We start from the raw sequence: 19,621 nt of genomic DNA on the forward strand, positions 1-19,621 counted from the left end.
TGAGAAGAATGGGTATGAGCTCTGCTTTAAATGTCTGGTAGAATTCCCCTGGGAAGCCATCTGGCCCTGGGCTCTTATTCGTTGGGAGATTTTTGATAACGGATTCGATTTCTTCACTGGTTATTGGTCTATTCATGCTTTCTATCTCTTCCTGTTTGAATTTTGGCAGTGCATGTGTATTTAGGAATTTGTCCATTTCTTCTGTGTTGTCCAGTTTGTTGGCATATAATTCTTCATAGTAATCTCTGATGATTGCTAGGAAGCTTCTTTTTACCCTAACCCCATCATTAACATTTTTTGAGGGTCTAAAATCTAAAATTGTCATAGGTGGTAATCAACTCGGCATTGGTCAAAGCCCCAAAATAACTAAAATACCATCGCTACATACAGAAATGTTTATATCCCAACGATAGACAAATGTCTGCTTAAAGGAACATTTGATCACCTAGTTCAATTAAGACTGCAAAATTGGAGCTGCTTTTTGGGGGTTATTATAAAGGAATATTGCTAATAGAACAATTGGGTATGTCATGTAGAAATCATCCCAGGGATAAATACATCTCGTCCACGTTCAGAGTAGTAATCTGGGCACAACGGCAGTGGCACAGAGTTCAGAAGGAAAAAACAAACAGAAACTAGTGGGAATGTCCAAAAATCTATTCTATCCAGGCCTAGTAGATACACAGGTAGGCTGGTCAGCTATAATACAGAACATTCAATAACATAGAATTTCAGATAAATGACAATGTTTTAATGTCAGTATATTCCCAGTATAATATGTAACTTATAACATAACCTTTGTAACATTATATATTTGATATATGCCTAATATTCTGAATTATTATTTATCGGAAACTCCAATTTAACTGGGTATCATGGGGTTTTTTCCCCATCATGTATTTTCATCTGTTAAATCTGGCAACCACATGTAGAGGGTACTTTGCACAACCTTCCACATCTCAAAGAAAAGATGCTTAAGAGTCATGATCATTTCATTAACCTTTAAGAGAACTGCTGATATTTCTATCTTACTAAATTTTAAAAATACTTTTTCCATTTTTATCCTCTTTTTTGTGCCTTATCCCCCTCTTCTTTATATGTTATAATACAAAATATGTCCATTGAAATTGGAATGGAAATAAATGAGATTCAAAAGAAGGCTCAAAAAGGTAGCCCAGAACAGGGGAAATGTAATGATTATCACCCTTCACCTAGATCTCCACCTAGCACACAGCAGTTGCCTAAGAAATAGTTGGTCTTATGAACCACTAAAGGAGTAATAAAAAAATAAAATCTTTCTTCTGCCAGTTTTTAAACCAGGAAACTTTTCAAAATTATAATTCTCTACCTGGGCAAGATTTTATATCCCAGGGAACTCTGACACATAGTGGAGTTGATAGAAGCATCTAAACACATCCCTCAGTCCATAATTGACAGCCCTTTCCAATACTTCTTATACAATTGTTCTCCAGGTCTTGTTAATCAAAGTGTGGTCCAAAGACCATCAACACCACCATTGGCATGTCCTGAGAACTTGTGAGGAGTGCCTATTCTGACAACTTTTACTCAACCATTATTTGCATGTTAGTGAGATCCTCAACAGTTTTAACATTATGGCCATCTGAACCTAATTCGCAAATCAATTTATTTTTAAGTATCGGCAATTCAGCCTTGTCAAGTAAAGCTATACATTAATCCCACCAGCTGGTGAGTTTCACATCAGTTACAGAAGATAGGGAGCTCAGAAACTACAACCGTCTCAGGATTTGGTACTCACACAATTAGGACTAGAAACAGTTTGCTCTTTGGTAAAAGAAAGTCATTGCTTTGCCAGGAATCGTCTATCTGCAGGCTGAAGTTGTTAGCAGTGATTCTCAGCCTGGTATTCTTTTCAATGACCCCTTTGAGAAGTTGCATGAACACTATAAAAGTCTCCCACAAGGAAAAAGTATTCGTAGGGGCACCGTGGTGGCTCAGTCCATTAAGCATTCAACTTCAGCTCAGGTCATGATCTCACAGTTTGTGGGTTTGAGCTCTGCGTCGGGCTCTGTGCTGACAGCTAGCTCAGAGCCTGGAGTCTGTCTTCAGATTCTGTGTCTCCCTCTCTCTGTCTGCTCCTACCCTGCTCATGTTGTCCCTCTCTCTCGAAAATAAATAAAACATTAAAAAAAATTTAAGTATACGTGGGCATATATTTAGGACATGGCATGAAGTTTTTCGAGATTCATGGACCCTCGGAAGCCAATTTCATGACTCCCTAAATGCTCAAAGAGTAAACTTAATTCTGTCTTCTATGCAGAGCCGAGGTTTTCTGGTAGTGGTTTCTACAACTTCTCTGACCCTGTGATATTGACAGATGGACAAAGGATGGGTGGACTGAGCAGGGCAAATTAACATTGTCACACTTGGAGATCTTGGGTTTTTCATATAACTGAAGCTCGTCCGCATGCCTGTTAGGAAAGAGGCCTGCTTTTTTCACAAGTTAAACTGCTTTTATGGGAAGATTCCACAAAACACAAAGGTAATTTTGGCAACTGTTCTTTCTTTACCTCAGCTGGCCTGGGAGCAGAAGTTTCGGTAAGGAGCACGAGAAACACGGCTCCACCCCACCTCCCCACCACTTTTAATGCAGCTCCATATAGCCCGGAACACAATAGGAATACCACAGAGGCCTTCACCAGAACGACCACAGAACACTACAGCCACAACAGCAGACAGAGACAGCACCCCAGTCTGCCGACGACTGAAGTGACAGAGACATCTTGGGTCCCCTCGACTATCCGGCCCTTCTCCAGCACGACTGAAGAGGTAAGGGGAGAATGGGTGTGGACTGTGGTTTGTAAGGGCCTCCGAAAGCCCACTGCGTGAAAAGACTGGCTCTGCTAGAAATGCCACTACTCAAGTGTGTGGTTAGGTGTTCTGCGTCCTAGCTGCTAATTACGCATGGTGCACTCTGTGCAAAGAAAAACTCTTTGACATAGGGCGAAGGGGAAGATCATCAGGCTGCGACATCAAAACTGAACTCCCGCACGTTTCTGAACCAAAGTCAGGGTTCATAGTCTTATGCATAACTTAAAAACAAGAAATGGACATTAAAATCAGTAGTTTGGAGATTCCCCTGCGCGGAGGTCACAATCATTTATGCTCGTAGGGGAGTGGAAAGAGTCACAGACCAATGGAAGATTCAGGAATCACTAGACTGATTTGTGGACATCGTCAAAGAAGCACAGTCACATGCCAAGTCCACATCAGCAGCCACAAAAGGGCAGATAAGTCTCATGGCCGGGGGACAGCAACAGTGCCGTCGGAGCCTGCTCATGTGCTATTTCAGTTCATCCCCTCCGCGCTGCTTCCCACGCGGCGTTAGGCCGCTGTTTGAGGCAATAATAGTGTAATTGCAAAAGTGCAATTTGCAAAGGCAAATCAAAAATGCTGCTTCCTTTGGCAGCCTTTAGCTGTTGCGTAATAAGCAAACCAAAAAATTGAAAGAAAGCAAAAGCCCAAGGCGAGGCATCTGACTTAACGCCCATTTTGTGCTCTGGTTTCTTTCCCATTGTACAGAATTTAATAGTGCATGTGGTTCCTAGCTAGTAAGCGCCTACTCCATTTATTGATCACAAAACAAATATAACCAGTATATTGAATAACCTGTGGAACTTCATTATTATCTCCAGCCTTCCTTTACTCTAAACCTTCCCTCCAAGTTAGTGCTTCCCTTGCCTCTGAATAGAATTTAGGAAGGCCTCGTGACTTTTCTAGACGTTCTTTTTTTTTTTTTACATTTATTTATTATTGAGAGACAGAGAGAGACAGAGCATGAATGGGGGAAGGGCAGAGAGAGAGAGAGAGACACAAAATCTGAAACAGGCTCCAGGCTCTGAGCTGTCAGCACAGAGCCGGACGTGGGGCTTGAACCCAAGAACTGTGAGATCATGACCTGAGCTGAAGTCAGACGCTCAACTGACTGAGCCACCCAGGCATCCCTGGACGTTCTTTATTATCACTTTATAACTCAACAGTCACCCTCAACCCGTTAACAAAGAGAGTCAATTCAGGAAGGAACCCAAAGACTAAATTTAATATAAATGTTAGCTTGTCCTCTCCCTTCACCCCATTCCATTGGACTTGGACTTGACATAGGGAAAGGGAACCAGTTCAAAATCTCCCACATCCCACCTAGCTTTCTTCCCACCTTTCCTAGTTTGACCATTGTGGTTTCAGACCTGTCTGGGCTTGGGAAGTGGGGAAGGAAAACAGAAATGAGAGCAAGAGAGCTGGCACTCGAGGCTGCCATCACGAACTGGTGCTGTGCTCTCCCTAAATCTCCAGTTGCTAAGCCCTGCTAACCACTGATGTCAGTGACATTTGCCACTTACTTTTGAAATTGAATGCTTCTTGGTGGAGCACTTTCTTGTTTAAGCTGAATGTGTCACAGCCAAATCATCAGTTTGTAAGAGTATTCACTTACATCTGAAAATACATTACGTATAGGTAATTTTTTTCACAACTAATACACAAAAAATTAAGTGTGTATTTTAAGTACATAGTATATATTACATACATATATATATATCAGTTCAGAAAAAGAAATAAGCACCTACTGTACTGAGATATATACATATACCATATCATATCATATACTAAGTATGTCAATTAAGATGGGGCGCCTGGGTGGCTCAGTCAGTTAAGCCTCTGGCTTCAGCTCAGGTCAGATCTCACGTTTGTGGGTTTGAGCCCCGTGTCGGGCTCTGTGCTAACAGCTAGCTCAGAGCCTGGAGCCTGCTTCCAGTTCTGTGTCTCCTTCTCTCTCTGCCCCCCCCCCCTCATGCTTTGTCTCTCTCTGTATTAAAAATAAATAAAAACATTAAAAAAATTAAAAAAAAAAAGAAAAGAAACAGCTGAATAAAAACTAATAAGAACATATCTGCCTGCATACTCAAGGATTGTCTTTTAGCAAAAATAGTTTCCCATTTTTGCCCACATCGGACCATTGTGAAGCAAACATAGGGAGAGCTCCTAGAGGTGACCAGGCTCTACTGTGACAAATCAAGGACATCCAGAGCTTTCCTCAGGCACCCTTGCCCTGGGTCAGCCTGGTACTGTGTTATAGAGCTTGCATGACCCAGCCCCAGAGGTGGATTTGCAGGGTCAGATCTTGGTAAATACTCTGCAGGGTGTGTTTCAGGATTTTTTGTTGTTGCTGTTTCTTAGGCTTTGTCTTTGTCTTTTTTTTTAATGTTTACTCATTTCTGAGAAAGAAAGAGAGCATGCACAAGTCAGGGAGGGGCCAAGGGAGGGAGGAAACAGAGGATCTGAAACAGGCTCCCTGCTGACAGCAGAGAACTGACTTGGGGCTCCAACTAACGAACCTTGAAATCATGACCTGAACTTGGATGCTTAACTGATTGAGCCACCCAAGTGCCCCCTTGGTTTTTTTCTAAAATGAAATCCTCCGCAATGTTTGTGAGCTCCCAGATGGGGCACCAGAACGACTGCATATCGAGTAGTCATCAAGTCATGACTCATCCCCTAGTTTTTCCTTGAAGCACAGGCAAAATCTTAACTATGTTTTGGGAAATTGAGTTCAAAAAGCTATGCTCCTTCCAAAGGCAGTTTCTAAAATTGCAGTTTTCCATGACTCCAATGCTAGATGATCATTAGATTTAGCATGAGCAGTTACCTTATAAGACAATTATAAATAGCTGTAGTTAGACACTTTGAAAGGAAGCATCACTAGGGAGGTAAAATGCTTATCCTTTGAAAGTAAAAGATACTCTATCTCTATACCTCGATATTATTTGACTTCATTGCTTGGAATTTTGTAAAAAGAAAATCTTCATGTGTCAGTTGTTATCTTCATCACCTGGTCTGTGGTGACTTGGGTTGACAGTATAGGAGTGGAGTGGAGTTGGGGTTGACAGTATAGGAGTGGAGTGGAGCACAGTGCAGGGAAATAGAATAGTTGGAGTGGTTTGCTATCAGGTGATGATGAGAAAAATCTGAATGTCAAGATAAGGACTGTAATTATTCAGCTTTGCATCTCCAGTATCTGAACATAGTGCTCAATATGCTATAAAGTTTTGTAGAAAGGAAAGGAAAAGAAAAGTGTAGAAATGGAGAGGGGAGGGAAGTGGAACAGCATGAAATGCAGTGGCATGGAATGAAAAGGAATAGTATGAAATGGAATGAAGTGGAGAAGAGTAGACTGGGCTGAATGAAATGGAACAGAGAGGAGTGGAGTGGAGTAGAGCACAGTGCAGGGAAATAGAATAGGAAGAGTGGAATGGAATGCTGGGAAAATGAATCAATTGAAGCGGTATGAAAGTGGGTGAAATTGTTGACCACTTGGGTAGCAAATGACCCATGTACTGTCCGTGTCCAGGTCGATGGTCATGTTGAATAGCCATGCACATTTTTATTACCTTAGTGTTTTTGTTTGTGTGTATCTAGAGTTTAATATGTTTAATACATAATAATATATATATTGTTTCATTCAGGGGCTAGTCTCCAGTTCCTTTTTCTCCTTTCTAATTCTCCCCATTTCATCTCTTAATCACTCTTCTATTCCCCCCCAAAAAAATTATAAGAGAAGAAAGGGAAGAGGCATTGATGGCCACTCAATGTAATAGCTTTGGAAAACGTTCATCAACTCAACAAACATTTCTTGAGGACCTAACTAGTGTCAGGATAGAGTAGTTGAGTCTTTGAGGTCAAAAACTAACTGCTTTTTACTAGCCAGTGACCTGGCAAGTTTCTTAAACTCTCTAAGCCTCAGTTTCCTCATCTATAAAGAGGAACTCCTAGCTCCAAGGGCTGTTGCAAGGATTGGGGGAGATAATACATGTAAAATGCTTACTACAGCACTTAGTCCTTAGCAAACATTTAAGAAATAATAGCTGTTGTTGCTATTTTCCACTGAGACACAAACATAAATAACAAAATTGTTGCCCTGAAGGAACTCACCATCTGCTGTGTGATGTTGAGGGAAATGGAAATATACACAGGCTCTTAAAGAATTCAAAAGCAAGGTTCCTAACTGGTGTGAAGGTTTCCCTTCCTGTGAAGGGAATATCTGAATTGAGCCTAAAGAAGAATAGGAGTAACCTAGTAAGAGGTAGGGGAGTAGGAAAGAGGGAGACAAAGGAACTAGGCTGGGGTAGGATGGAGAATTAGAAAGTGATTTCAGTTTTTACCTAAAGTTTGCATTTTTAAAAAATATAATTTATTGTCAAGTTAGCTAACATACAATGTAGACAGTATGCTCTTGGCTTCAAGAGTAGATTCCCATAACTTATCACTTACATACAATGCCCAGTGCTCATCCCAACAAGTGCCCTCCTCAATGCCCGTCACCCATTTTCCCCTTTCCCTTGCCTCGCCATCAACTCTCAGTTTCTCTGTATTTAAATGTCTCTTATGGTTTGCCTCCCTCTGTGTTTGAAACTATTGATGAAGATCTGAAATTCATGTTTTCCAATGGAGTCTTCATCCAGAATTAGTCACTTGTTATTTTAATTAGTGACACTATGAAATTATCTGTCATTCCTTTTGTTCCCATCACATGTAGCCACTAGGTAGAATTTAGAACACTTGAACTGGAACAGAAATCTAAAGAAGAGAGAACAAGAACTGAAATACTAAGATTTTATGCTTCGAAATGTTACCTATGTCATTACTACTAATTAATGTTTATGCAGTGACCACAGTGTTCTAAATCCACAATCAAAGAATGAATTGGTGTTGAAACATGAGGCTAGGAATGGGGGTGGAGATAACACAAAACATTTCCAAAGAGAAAGTGGCTTGTATTTGTGTCTTTCCCTTTCATTACCAGTCTCTAAGTTAGGAGGAGTGAAACATGAAGAGACACTGCAGAGTCTGCAAAGAAGAGAATCTAAGAGATAAAAATAATATCTAAAGATTAGTATGCCAGGAACTGTGCTAAGCAACTTCATATACATTGGGAGGTGGGTACTTGTATCTATTTTCCATTACTGTATAACAAACCACCCCAAATCTTAATAATTTGTAAAAAATGACAGCTTTCTATTTCTCATGATTTTGTTGATTAGTTGGGTGATTCCTCTGCTGGTTTCAGCTGCACTAACTCTTGCTGCTGGATTTAGCTTGGAGGGTAAACTGAGCTAGAAGATTCACAGTAGCCTCCCTTCACAAGACTAGCAGTCCAGTTCCAGCTGTAGAAAGAGGCATCTTGGTTCTTCTCTACATGGTCTCTTTTCCTCTAGTAAGGTGCCCAACTTCTTTACATGATGCTTTAGGGAAGTTTTGCAGGAAGGCAAAGGTGGAAGCTATTGGCCTCTTGAGGCCCAGGTTCTGGACTCATACAACATCACTTCTGCCACATTCTATTGATCAGTGCAGTCACAAGGCAGCCCAGGTTGAAGGAAGGGAAAATAGACCTCATCTTTTGATAGGAAGAGCTGAAAGTTACATTGCAGAGGGCCACACATATTGGGTGGCAGGAACTTACGGTCATTAAACAGTCTATTATGGTATGGATTATTATTGTTGTTATTATTATTATTATTTTGCAGATGCCTAACTTAGGCTTAAAGGCTTAAGAATTAGAGGTCAAATGATTGGAAAATAGCAGAGCAAGAAGAAGAGCTCACACACCCATATACACACCTGCATACCTAGTCACTTTATTCACTTACCTAGGGCGCCTGTTAGTGAAGATAAATGCCAGGGAGAACATAATTTGAAAAAATTACTAGTAATACTACTGCAAAGTTGTCCTAGTTGACTGTTTGGGAGCAGAACTTTCCTTACTTTTCTCCTTTTCCCAGATCCTGGCCTGCCCGTTTTGAGGGGTCTGTCTTTGGAAGGCTGTAGACTTGGGTCAGTTCTTGGCTTCAAAACTAACTCTCTCCCTCTCCCTTGCATACTCTCCCTCACCATACACATGAATGAAATAAACTAACACCAGTCACGTGCCTAGAGTAGGGCTGGGAAATCCTGTGTAGGTACTGTTAACTACGGTTGTTATTCTACCCTTATGACAGTATTATGTGGCCATGTGTATATTCACAAGGACAAGTCTACTATGAGTTAGGAAATATCTAAATCAGCTGTGCTCAAAGTATGCACCCCAGACCGAGAACTTGTTAAAAATGCAACCACTTGGGCCCTACCCTAGGCCTACTAAATCAGAAACTCTGTGTATAGGGCCCAGGAATCTGTGTTTTAATAAGCCCTCCAAGTCACACAGATGCACTTGATGTTTAAGAACCACTGACCTAGGGGATTCCTGGGTGGCCTAGTGGGTTGAGTGTTCGATTTCAGCTCAGGCCATGATCTTGCAATCTGTGAGTTTGAGCCCCACATCCAGTTCACTGCTGTCAGCGCAGAGCCCACTTTGGATCCTCTGTCCGCTTCTCCCTATCCTTCCCGGACTTGTGCTCTCTCAAAAATAAATAAACGTTGGGAAAAAAAAAACCCACTGACCTAGAAAAATCTGGTCTCTGACCAACAATGTCTCCCTCATAGGCTTCTAGATGCCTTAGTTTCCCATCATTGATGGCACTTTTGTGCCCCATGGGTGGGGCAGGATGCTATAAAAGCTAAATAATCAAGTAGTGGAAATTAATTTATCTAATTACAGCCTTCTGCTATTCCTCCATACAACGCACATCTTTTAAGGAATGGGGCCCAGGGTGGGTAAGTGGAGCCTGGGAAGACAGGGAACTGCTACTAGACCCAGGGTCTTTGCGGTAATTAGCAAAGGTTGTTTCCAGGCACATAACTCCGCCATGAGTGCACAACATGGGCTGCCTTCCAGCCCCCAAGCACACCCTCAGCCAGGCACCCCTCACACCACCGACACAAAGATGAACTGTCTCGGTGCACGGACGCAACTGCAGATGAAGCCGGATGTAGGTGTCAGATGTGTGCCCCGCGTATGCCAGCCATTCGCTACGGGGAAGGCGAGACAGGCAGGGCTGGGGGCAGCAGAAAGTCAGTCTGTGGGGCCGTCGGGGAAGAGAACGAAGAGTCAAATGTGAAGAGGTGGCATCCAAAGGGAGACAGGGTGGGACTTGGACTTCATTTTAGCTTCAAAATCTGACCAGCCTCTGTCTGTTGAGTAGTGGACTTTTTCTTTTAATATTTATTTATTTTTGAGAGGAGCGCAACAGAGTGTGAGTGGGGGAGGGGCAAAAAGCAAGGGAGATACAGAATCCATGCAGGCTCCAGGCTCTGAGCTGTCAGCACAGAGCCCCATGCCGGGCCGAACCCAAGAACCACTAGATCATGACTTAAGCCGTGTCCAACCCTTAACCAAGTGGGCCACCCAGGCGCCCCTGAATGGTGGACTCTTAAGGAAAGTCCAGTCTGGACCCTTCTCAGCCATGTGATCTTGGTGGAGATGATGTGATAGAGTGGTAAAAAGTAGGGCTCCTGTGTCAGAAAAACCTGGATTTTTAAATTTTAGTGTGACATCTATTATTTACTCAACTCCAGTCACATTGCTTCCTCTTTAAAATAAGGATAATTAGGGGCCCCTGGGTGGCTCAGTCAGTTAAGCATCTGACTTCGGCTCAGGTCATGATCTCGCAGTTCATGGGTTCAAGCCCCAGGTCAGGCTTTGTGCTGACAGCTAGCTCAGAGCCTGGAGCCTGTCTTCAGATCCTGTGATGCCTTCTCTCTCTGACCTTCCTTTACTCACGCTGTCTCTCTCTCTCTCTCCCAAAAATAAATAAAAACATTAAAATAAATAAATAAATAAATAAATAAATAAAGGATAATTAAGGGTACTCTGCCTATAATACAGAGTGAGGATTAAAATCTGATTAGCCAAAGTACTTAGGACATTGGCTACAGACGATAAGTATTCAATAAGTGTAGCAATTAATACCAACTTCTTGTTTCTGCCTCATTATTCCTACCCTGCCTGCCTCATGGAATTGTGAGAACCAGATACGCTGACATTATTACATGAAAACGCTCTGAGAGGGATAAAATGTTGGGTATGCATTAAAAAATGTTCCCGATTGGTTCTAATTCTGCTAAATATCCATAAATCTTGTTTGGAGGCACCCCTCCTTCTTCCCCTCCCCACCCTGCCCAGCTAGGGCCTGGGAGAGGGATTGCATTTCCTCAGTTCATGAATAGCCATTGTGGTGCTGCTGGGGGTTTAACAGTTCTGTGTTTCCTTCCATTTGGCCTTCAAAGAGATCACAGCCCACTGTGAGCCTCCAAGTAATCGAGGAGGCAAATGCAGAAAATCCCCACTTCCTCGCACCTCCATGAAGTCTGGGGTGACCTCCTTTATTGTGTTTCTTGCAGCACAGAGGGGACGTGCCCCACTGCCACTACTATCCTGTGGGCAGAACTAAAGATAGGACAATATTCCCCCTTTACTGAGGCGAGCACCCAGAAGGAAAAGTGCAAACTTGCAGCAAAACGACAAAAACAGAAAACAGAAAACCTTAATCATTTCTCCTAAACAAGAAAGAACTCTTAGATTGTCTAGTGTGCATGGAATAAAATACAGCAGATTCCTAGACTGCTAATGGTACAGAAAGGTCATCCTAGAGAGTAATATTTTGTGGAAGGGATGGGTTCTTAAAGACCCTAATCTATAATTTGCATCATTCAAGCCTAATTCTGACATTAGACTGCCAGCTAAAATGGATTGTCACATCCCAATAGCATAGTATAGTTAGTTTATAATTTACTTGAGACCCTCCAGATCTTAAATCTCAAGGACTTATCTTTTTTCATTTAAAATTTTTTAATGTTTTTTTTAATTTTTTTAATGTTTATTTATTTTTGAGGCAGAGAGAGACAGAGTGCGAACAAGGGAAAGGCAGAGAGAGAGGGAGACACAGAATCCCCGAAGCAGGCTCCAGGCTCTGAGCGGTCAGCACAGAGCCCGAAGTGGGGCTCGAACCCATGAACCATGAGATCATGACCCGAGCTGAAGTCAGATACTTGACCAACTAAGCCACCCAGGGGCCCCTTAATGTTTATTTTTGAGAGAGAGAGAGAGACAGAATGCAAACAGGGAAGGAGCAGAGAGAGGAAGACACAGAATCTGAAACAGGGTCCCGGCTCTTGGCTGTCAGCACTGAGCCCAATGTAGGGCTTGAACCCACAGACCGTGAGGTCACGACCTGAGCTGAAGCCAGATGCTCAACTGACTGAGTCACACAGGCCCCCCTCAAAGATTTTTCTTTTCTTTCCATTATGAGTTGCATTACTTTCTATTTTGCGTACAAAAAAGACTATGTTCATATTTTGTCACAATATAAATCATGGGTACATAACAACATGTGCATTGAAATGGGCTCTTTAACATGCCAGCATTTCCCTGTGCAGATAAAGGTTGGTGCAGTGGGGAAAATGGCAAAAAAAGAGGGAAATGACATCAAAGGAGAGGCGAGGATGTGCTAATTGAGATAGGAAGTCTGTGGCTCTCAGCCCTCGCCTCGCATATATCAGAATCATCTGGGAAGATTTTAAAAGATACAGATTCTGAGATTCTGCTTCCGCTTTCCTGAGTCAGCATTTACCAAAGCAGGACCTCAGCACTCAGAGTGTAAAAATCTCCCCATTGATTATAAAGTGTGATTAGGTTTGCAATCCCTTAGAGAATAATTGAATAATCAGCTCATTAGACCAGATGTTGAATGAAAGAGAAGGGGAAAAGTTCTGCTGGAGAAGTATAACCTGAATCTAATCACATGGAAATATCAGACAAATGCAAACAGAGAACAATACAATAGAAATAACTGACCTAGGGGCTCATGGGGTGGCTCAGTCAAGTTCGGCTCAGGTCATGACCCGAACAACACGACTGTGGAGAAGATATCACAAAGAGTGTGCTTTGCTAAGACTTTTGACCTGGTGGTCTGAATTAAGAGACCTCCTGATTGTTTGAGAAGTATTAGATGTTCCATGAAGTGGTCAGGGTCTGTCCATTTGGAACAGGACTGATTGGACATTAGTTTATCCTAAGGTTTAGGTGCTGGGCATTCTTGGATTCTGTGATGCTAACAGTGCCAGGTTTGCATTGGAGAAGCTGAAGATTTAAATTTTGTTTTGCATTTACAATTGGTCCTGCCCTTGTTTAGTGACAGGGGTGTGGATATTGCCTTTGTCAGTATCAGGTAGCATTAGGTCCCCGTGACCTGGGGATGTGGCTTAGATAATGGACATACGTGGCCCTTTCCTTCACAAGGCTTATAATCTAGCTGATAGGTTTATCACCACATTTTGAAAAACATGATGAGAACCTTTGATCTTCCACTTTGATCATTGTTTGCCCCAACATCCAAGGGACTCCAGGATGCCCGGCGTCTGCCTCAGCTGGCAGAGAAGGGAGAGCTGTGGGGAAGAGGCAGGCAGAATGGGAGCCCAACAAGCCTCCATCTTTTGATTTTTTTAAAGAAAAATCAAAATCCAGTGTCTTTTTACACTTAAAGTCAATTTTTCTCAACATTATCCACATGTTCCCATTTCTAAAAAACAACGTTAAGATCCCACTATAAAATCCAACAAAGTACATGTGCTGACCAAATGGCGAGCCCTGTGTTTGTGACCTCGAGAGAATCCATGGGAAATAACGCTGTAACAATGTGATACACAGAAAAAGAGAGGACAGAATCTTCACGTCCAATCATCATTTTCTAAGGCAGGTGACATAGGTGATCATTTCTCTTTCTTTTTGTTTTCCTTTTCCTTAAAGCCAGTGTTACCCACGCTTTGTCTGTCTACCTCACTAGGGCTGGGTGTAGGTGGAAATCTGGAGTCAGCTCCTGAAGCCAGAATGTGACAACCACGCCCATGCAGACCCCAGAGGCCTTCCTTCCTTGACTCCCCAAATTTGTGAACAGACAGGTTTCCTCAGGTGGGAGGGACTGAAAGGGGGCATGAAGATGGAGCCAAAGCACTGGAGATTGAAGAGGTGATTAGTTTACAGTCACATCATTTTAAGTCATCTGTCTGTATATGGTTACAAAACTGAGACAAAAGCTATCCACCAGATTTAAAGGGGAAAAATTAGGGGAGGGAAAGAGGGTGAGAAACTGATGTAGAAAAAATTACCAGGAAACCTTAGAGATGTGTCTGAGAGAGATGGTGGAACCTGATGCCAGAGAGATAGCCGGCCCTCCCACCCCTCCCTTCCCAGACTTAAAAAAACCTCTGCATGGCCACCAGCCAGAGCAGCCTTTAAATGTCTTTGGTGCTGCTCATCTACTGAAGGGTTTCTCTTGGGTAGGAGATGGAAAGGAGTGATAATTTATTATCATTCGGATGTTCTCAGAAAACATTCTCAGGGCGCCTGGGTGGCTCAGTCAGTTAAGCCTCTGACTTCGGCTCAGGTCATGATCTCACAGTTCGTGGGTTCGATCCCCCACATCAGGCTCTGTGCTGACAGCTCAGAGCCTGGAACCTGCTTCAGATTCTGTGTCTCCCTCTCTCTCTGACCCTCCCCTGCTCGCTCACTCACCCTCTCTCTCTCTCTCTCAAAAATAAATAAAACATTAAAAAATTTTGCTTAAAAATTCTCATCCATGGACTTCATCATGCTCTAGCATTACTGGGTGCTCAGCATCCGTGATGTATTGGTATTCATATACTATTATTACTACTAATAATCCTAATATCTAACATTTGTTGAGCCCTTTAGCCAAGGACCATGCTATACATACAACATGCACCTTCTCATTTACTCCCTGCAACCCCTCTCCCCCAAAGACCTTTATTATTTTCATTTTCCTGGAAACCTATGACCTAGGAAGGTTATGATCTACAAAGCTAGAAACATTCCATGAAATATAAATATCCCCAAATGGTCCCTCTAAACAGAAGAGGATAGTCATGGTCCTTAAAAAAAAAAAAAAAGCAACAACAACTGCTTATCACAATTACCTTGTCTTAAATTTTAATGTACCTTTCTAAAGGCGTGACATCTGGTAGTTAAAATTGTTTTCATTTCTGTCATAATTTACTATTGAGCCAGTTTAAGTTAATACATAGAAAAGGATTCACCATCTTATAATTGTTTCTAATGGATACATTTCTTGATTGCTAGGCCTTCTTCTTTTTAACAATTTGTTGCATATCAAAAGTACTTCCTTGGAGTGGTGCCTGGGTGGCTCAGTTGGTTAAGAAACTGATTTCGGCTTAGGTCATGATCTTGAGGTTCCTGGGTTCAAGCCCCATGTCCGGTTCTGTGCTTCGGATTGTCTCCTTCTCTCTCTGCCCCTCCCCCACCCATGCCGTGTCTCTTTCTCTCTCTAAAATAAATAAACACAAAAAAAGTATTTCCAGGAGGAAAAAGCAGCAGAACTGACCCATCACCTAATATTTATTAAGTTTGCTGCATATTGGTTCTTTTTCCTTTTAGCATCCACACTTTATATTTATTGAGAAGTTATAAATATCAAATTTGTTCTAAATATATGTGATAGAAAGTATATTTTATATAATACATAAATATGCATAAATTATACAAATATACCATTACATATTATATCACCAATTTACTTACTTGACACATTCTAAAATAGTTTAAGACCTTCTAAATCATTTAAGTGGCTTCTTGTAACTAGAAAGCTCAGAATTTAAATTTATAAGAAAAAGGCAATAAGCTATTATTAACTCTCTTTAATATAAAATGGTATCTGGTGCAGGATTCACTTAAGATTATGGCAGTTTTGATCCCTCAGCTTATGATCAGGCCTAGACTTTACATTTCTGGCAAATTCTGAGAAGATGCCATGCTGCACTTCAGACCCATCATACTGAAGAACAGGACTCCCTCCCCTCTCTCTTTTCTTCCTTTTATCTTTTCTCCCACCTCTTTCTGTTCGAAATCAATCTTTTATTCCTTTGCCCTTTGCCCTTTTTTTCTTTTTTTTCTCCCTTCTTTCCATGATGATATTTGAGGCATCCAGCAAGGACATGTTTAGGAGCGCTTGCTTAGAGTATTTATTCACACAACAGTATTTACTGAGCAGCTACAAAGATTCCTTCTTTCCTTCCTTCATCCATTCATTCAACAAATACTTGTTGAAACTTTTAACCAAGCTCAGTGCAAGAAGAACAAGACAAAGATTCTGCCCTAAGGGAATTCTCCATGTGCCTGGGGAAGGCTGGCAGGCACAAGCATTATATTATTACCAAGTGTCATCAATGAGCTGAATTAAACAAATTGATTGCTGAGAAGAAGAAGAATAAAAAGACACTTTTTCCTTGGGTGGTCAGAAAGGGCCTGGCCCTATCATAGGGGTGTGTTTAAAGCTGAGATCTGAAGGTTGAGAAGAAGATAACCAAGCAGAGAATCTGGGGAGGAGTGGTCCAAGGAGATGAAGAGACGGGCATAAAGGCACTGGGGCCGGACAAAGTCAGCTCTGTGTCAGGCACACAGTAGGTGCTCAGTCAGTATTTGCCAGGTGAGTGAGTAAATGTATTATCAAACCAAGGCTGTTGGAGCATAAGAAGCAAGCAGAAGAGAGGCCAGGTCGTGAATGGAGTTCTAGGTCCTGGGTGAGGTGTCTGGATTAACCAATAACGTCACCCAGCCCCTCATCCCTCCAACCTTTCCCACACCCAGCTCAAACCCTGATCCAAAGTAGCAGTTCTCAAAGATGTGGCCCCTGGCCCCTGAAGTCCAGCTGTGTCGTTCAACATTTGTGTTCATAAGCTGACAAGAGCCATGCTCTCATGCATGAATTCATGATTTATGAATATGAAAATTGTAATGATTGCTATGACAATTTGCTTAAAAGGCTGCTGTCTGTCCACTCACATCTCATCAGAATCAGCCCCTCCCTTCCCATGCAGTCTGGGAAAGGTTTCCAAGTGGGAAAGAGAAGACATTGTCCCCTGAGAAGTTACGGGGTGGCTGGTCCCAAATTCCTGGAATGCAGTAACCTCTAAAGCATACGCATTGTCATTATGCAGGATAAATAGGTTTAAAAGAAGTTGAGGAATTCCAAACAAAGATGAGAACAAAGAAGAAGAATGAGTCAATTTATTTTTACTTTGTACAGTAGTTTCAAATGAACTCCTCATAGGAAAAAATGACATCTGGCACTTTCCCCCCTCCCACACTGCCTTGAATCCATTACAATTCTCTTTAGTTTCTCATATTAATATGTTTTTTCAGAAGATCAATATAATCAGTAAAACTTTTCCTCATTGTTTCATAACATGTTAGTCTTTATGGGCTATTTAAGAACCACTAAATTTTTGGGACCTCTGTTGTGAGCCTTACAATTCACCAAGAAAAAGAACTAAGAGTCATATAACTTTGGAAAAGAAATGTCCATGCCTACTGGTCCTTTCCTTAGTGCATTGCTATGATTTTTCATATACACTCTTTGATCAAAAATAAAAGAGCCTTACTGGGGCACCTGGGTGACTCAGTCGGTCAGCTGTCTGCCTCTTAATTTCGGCAGGTCATGATCTCAAGTTTGAGCTCCACAGGTCAGTGCTGACAGTAAGGAGGTTGCTTGGGATTCTCTCCCTCTCTCTCTCTGACCCTCCCCCACTTATGCTCATGTGCTCTCTCTTTCTCAAAGTAAATAAATAAACATGAAAAAAAAGAATCCTATTTAAAGAAACCATTTCTTCTTTTCGTAATTCCTATTTCCGAGAACATTCTTAATGAATCATTTCTAATAACATAGAATTTGTAAGTGTCTGTCTAAACTGTGTTGTGAGGATATTTTGTTATTGTCTTGTTTGATTAGTGCTTTAAATTTTGCTTTTCTGTGTGGTGCATTTGCCTATACCTAAGGCAGAATTATAAGTAGATTGTTAGACAGTATATTGAAAATGAAATATAATTTTAGATTAACTTATACAGTAGGTTGTGGCATGTAGTGTATGAAGAGAAAAAAACCAGATGATTGGTCAAACTTGGAGAAGACCGAATTTATGGAAGATTTCCACAAAGGACAGAAAGGTATTTAGTATATTTGGGTGAGAAGACTTCAACTCGGAGGGGCAATTTATGAGAAAATATTATAAAGCTCAGTGGAAAGGACAAAGCGAAAGATAGGCAGAAGTTAGAAAGGTGCAACTTCTGTGATGGATGAATTTAAAAGAGAGCCAAAAACACGTGATCAGGATGTCATCTATGACCAGGCAAAGCAACACCTAGATAGCATATTCAAGTTTACAAAGATGCTTTAGCATCTGTGACCTTATTCATTCTTCATAACAGCTCTGGAGAGTATTTAGAGTAATATAAGTCCAGTTTTACAGACAAGGAAACCACACTGTTTTCTGAATACAGCAAGAAAAGAAAAAGGTAACGTCGAAAAGCAATGAAGCTGCAAAAAGACTCGTGCAAGGGCTGAGGGCAGCCTGTAATGGAGAGGGGAGGGACGGTCTCTGATGCTGCAGAAAGGCATGCCAGGCTGTGAAAAGCCATTGAACTTGGATGCAAAATACAGAGGGCCAAAAAAGCTCTTTTGTAAGGCAAGTCACCTGGGCAGAGAAATAGGAAAGATTCCATCTTCCCCTGAAATATGCACACGTTTAGGTTAGACCTTAGAGTGTTTGCGAACTTGAAAAGGAAAGCTGAGATCATGAGGACTGAAAGCCCATAGACTCTCTGAAGTGGTAGAAATTTCATGTTTTCATTACAAGATGTTTTAAAAACATGATTTCTGAAAGAAATGAGGCAATTTTCACTTTTTCCTTATTTTCTGCTTATCCTCAGAGTAGATACGGTTGATACAAAAGTCAATAATATAGCTTTCAGTATAATCTGCTTGTCTGAAAAAGAAGGGAATGTGACATTCTTCCTATTGATTTAGCTCCAGAGTATTCTGTTTTGAAAATTTAAACGTAAAATCTTATCTCTTTTGTCAGTTGTCAGGGATGGCACCCAAGAAAAGCAACGGAGCATTATAAAAGTTGTTGCAGTATTTTGCTTTTATCACCTGTGTGCAATTAAACATTTTTGCTCTTTGGTTACTAGGAACTCTTTTAAAATCCATTTTCAGGTACATGATCATTCAGGTACCAAGGTACTAACTAAAAAGTAGAAAGTTAGTGCTGAAAACTGAGTAAATTCCAATTTTTGTAATAGGCGTGGGAGCTGAGCCATCCATGGTGTTTTCCACAAAGGAGAGTTTTATTGCTTTCTTCTATTGCTTGCACAATTAAGGATGAAACGATTTTAACTACTGATTGGTCAGTGATGAAACTGCTCTGCGGTTTGCTTTGTGGGATGAACAACTGGCAGTGATTATATTTGTTCTCGGTCAGCACCATTTGCATCAGATTTAGGGAGGACGCTGACCTCTAGACGAGAAAGGGGAAAGTGAATGGCAGAGAAAAAAAACAAAAAGGTCAAGTTGACAATGGACAAGATCCTCTGGGGGTCTTGTTCCGGCGCTGGCGTGTCAGGGGGATGTGCATTGGGACAAGTGAGTGCTCTGAGGTGAGAAAGGCAGAAGTACTCTAATAAAAGGCTTTAGGAAGGACTGCAAGCGACCTAGGGAAATCTGCTGTGGTCAAGTTTAATGCTGGGAAAAGAGGCCCTGGAGAAAGCAGATGAGGAAGATAGGAAGGAAGATAGGGAGGGGGAGGCGCTGGGTGTGGAGGGAGGAAGGGGACGGAGCGGGGAGCTGGA

The 19,621-nt window shown here is 41.6% G+C and overlaps 1 protein-coding gene across 1 annotated transcript in view; it reads left to right on the forward strand.

The window, feature by feature from the left end:
- The window catches only part of PTPRB (protein tyrosine phosphatase receptor type B), a 114,314-nt gene that overhangs the window by 9,307 nt on the left and 85,386 nt on the right, over positions 1 to 19,621 (forward strand). Inside the window, exon 3 of the mRNA XM_029955233.1 lies at positions 2,555 to 2,808. Within this exon, the coding sequence (XP_029811093.1) occupies positions 2,555 to 2,808 (254 nt within the window). The remainder of the gene's footprint in view (positions 1 to 2,554; positions 2,809 to 19,621) is intronic.

The sequence above is a fragment of the Suricata suricatta genome, chromosome 10 (assembly GCF_006229205.1).
Source record: "Suricata suricatta isolate VVHF042 chromosome 10, meerkat_22Aug2017_6uvM2_HiC, whole genome shotgun sequence".
In the NCBI taxonomy this organism is placed as follows: Eukaryota; Metazoa; Chordata; class Mammalia; order Carnivora; family Herpestidae; genus Suricata; species Suricata suricatta.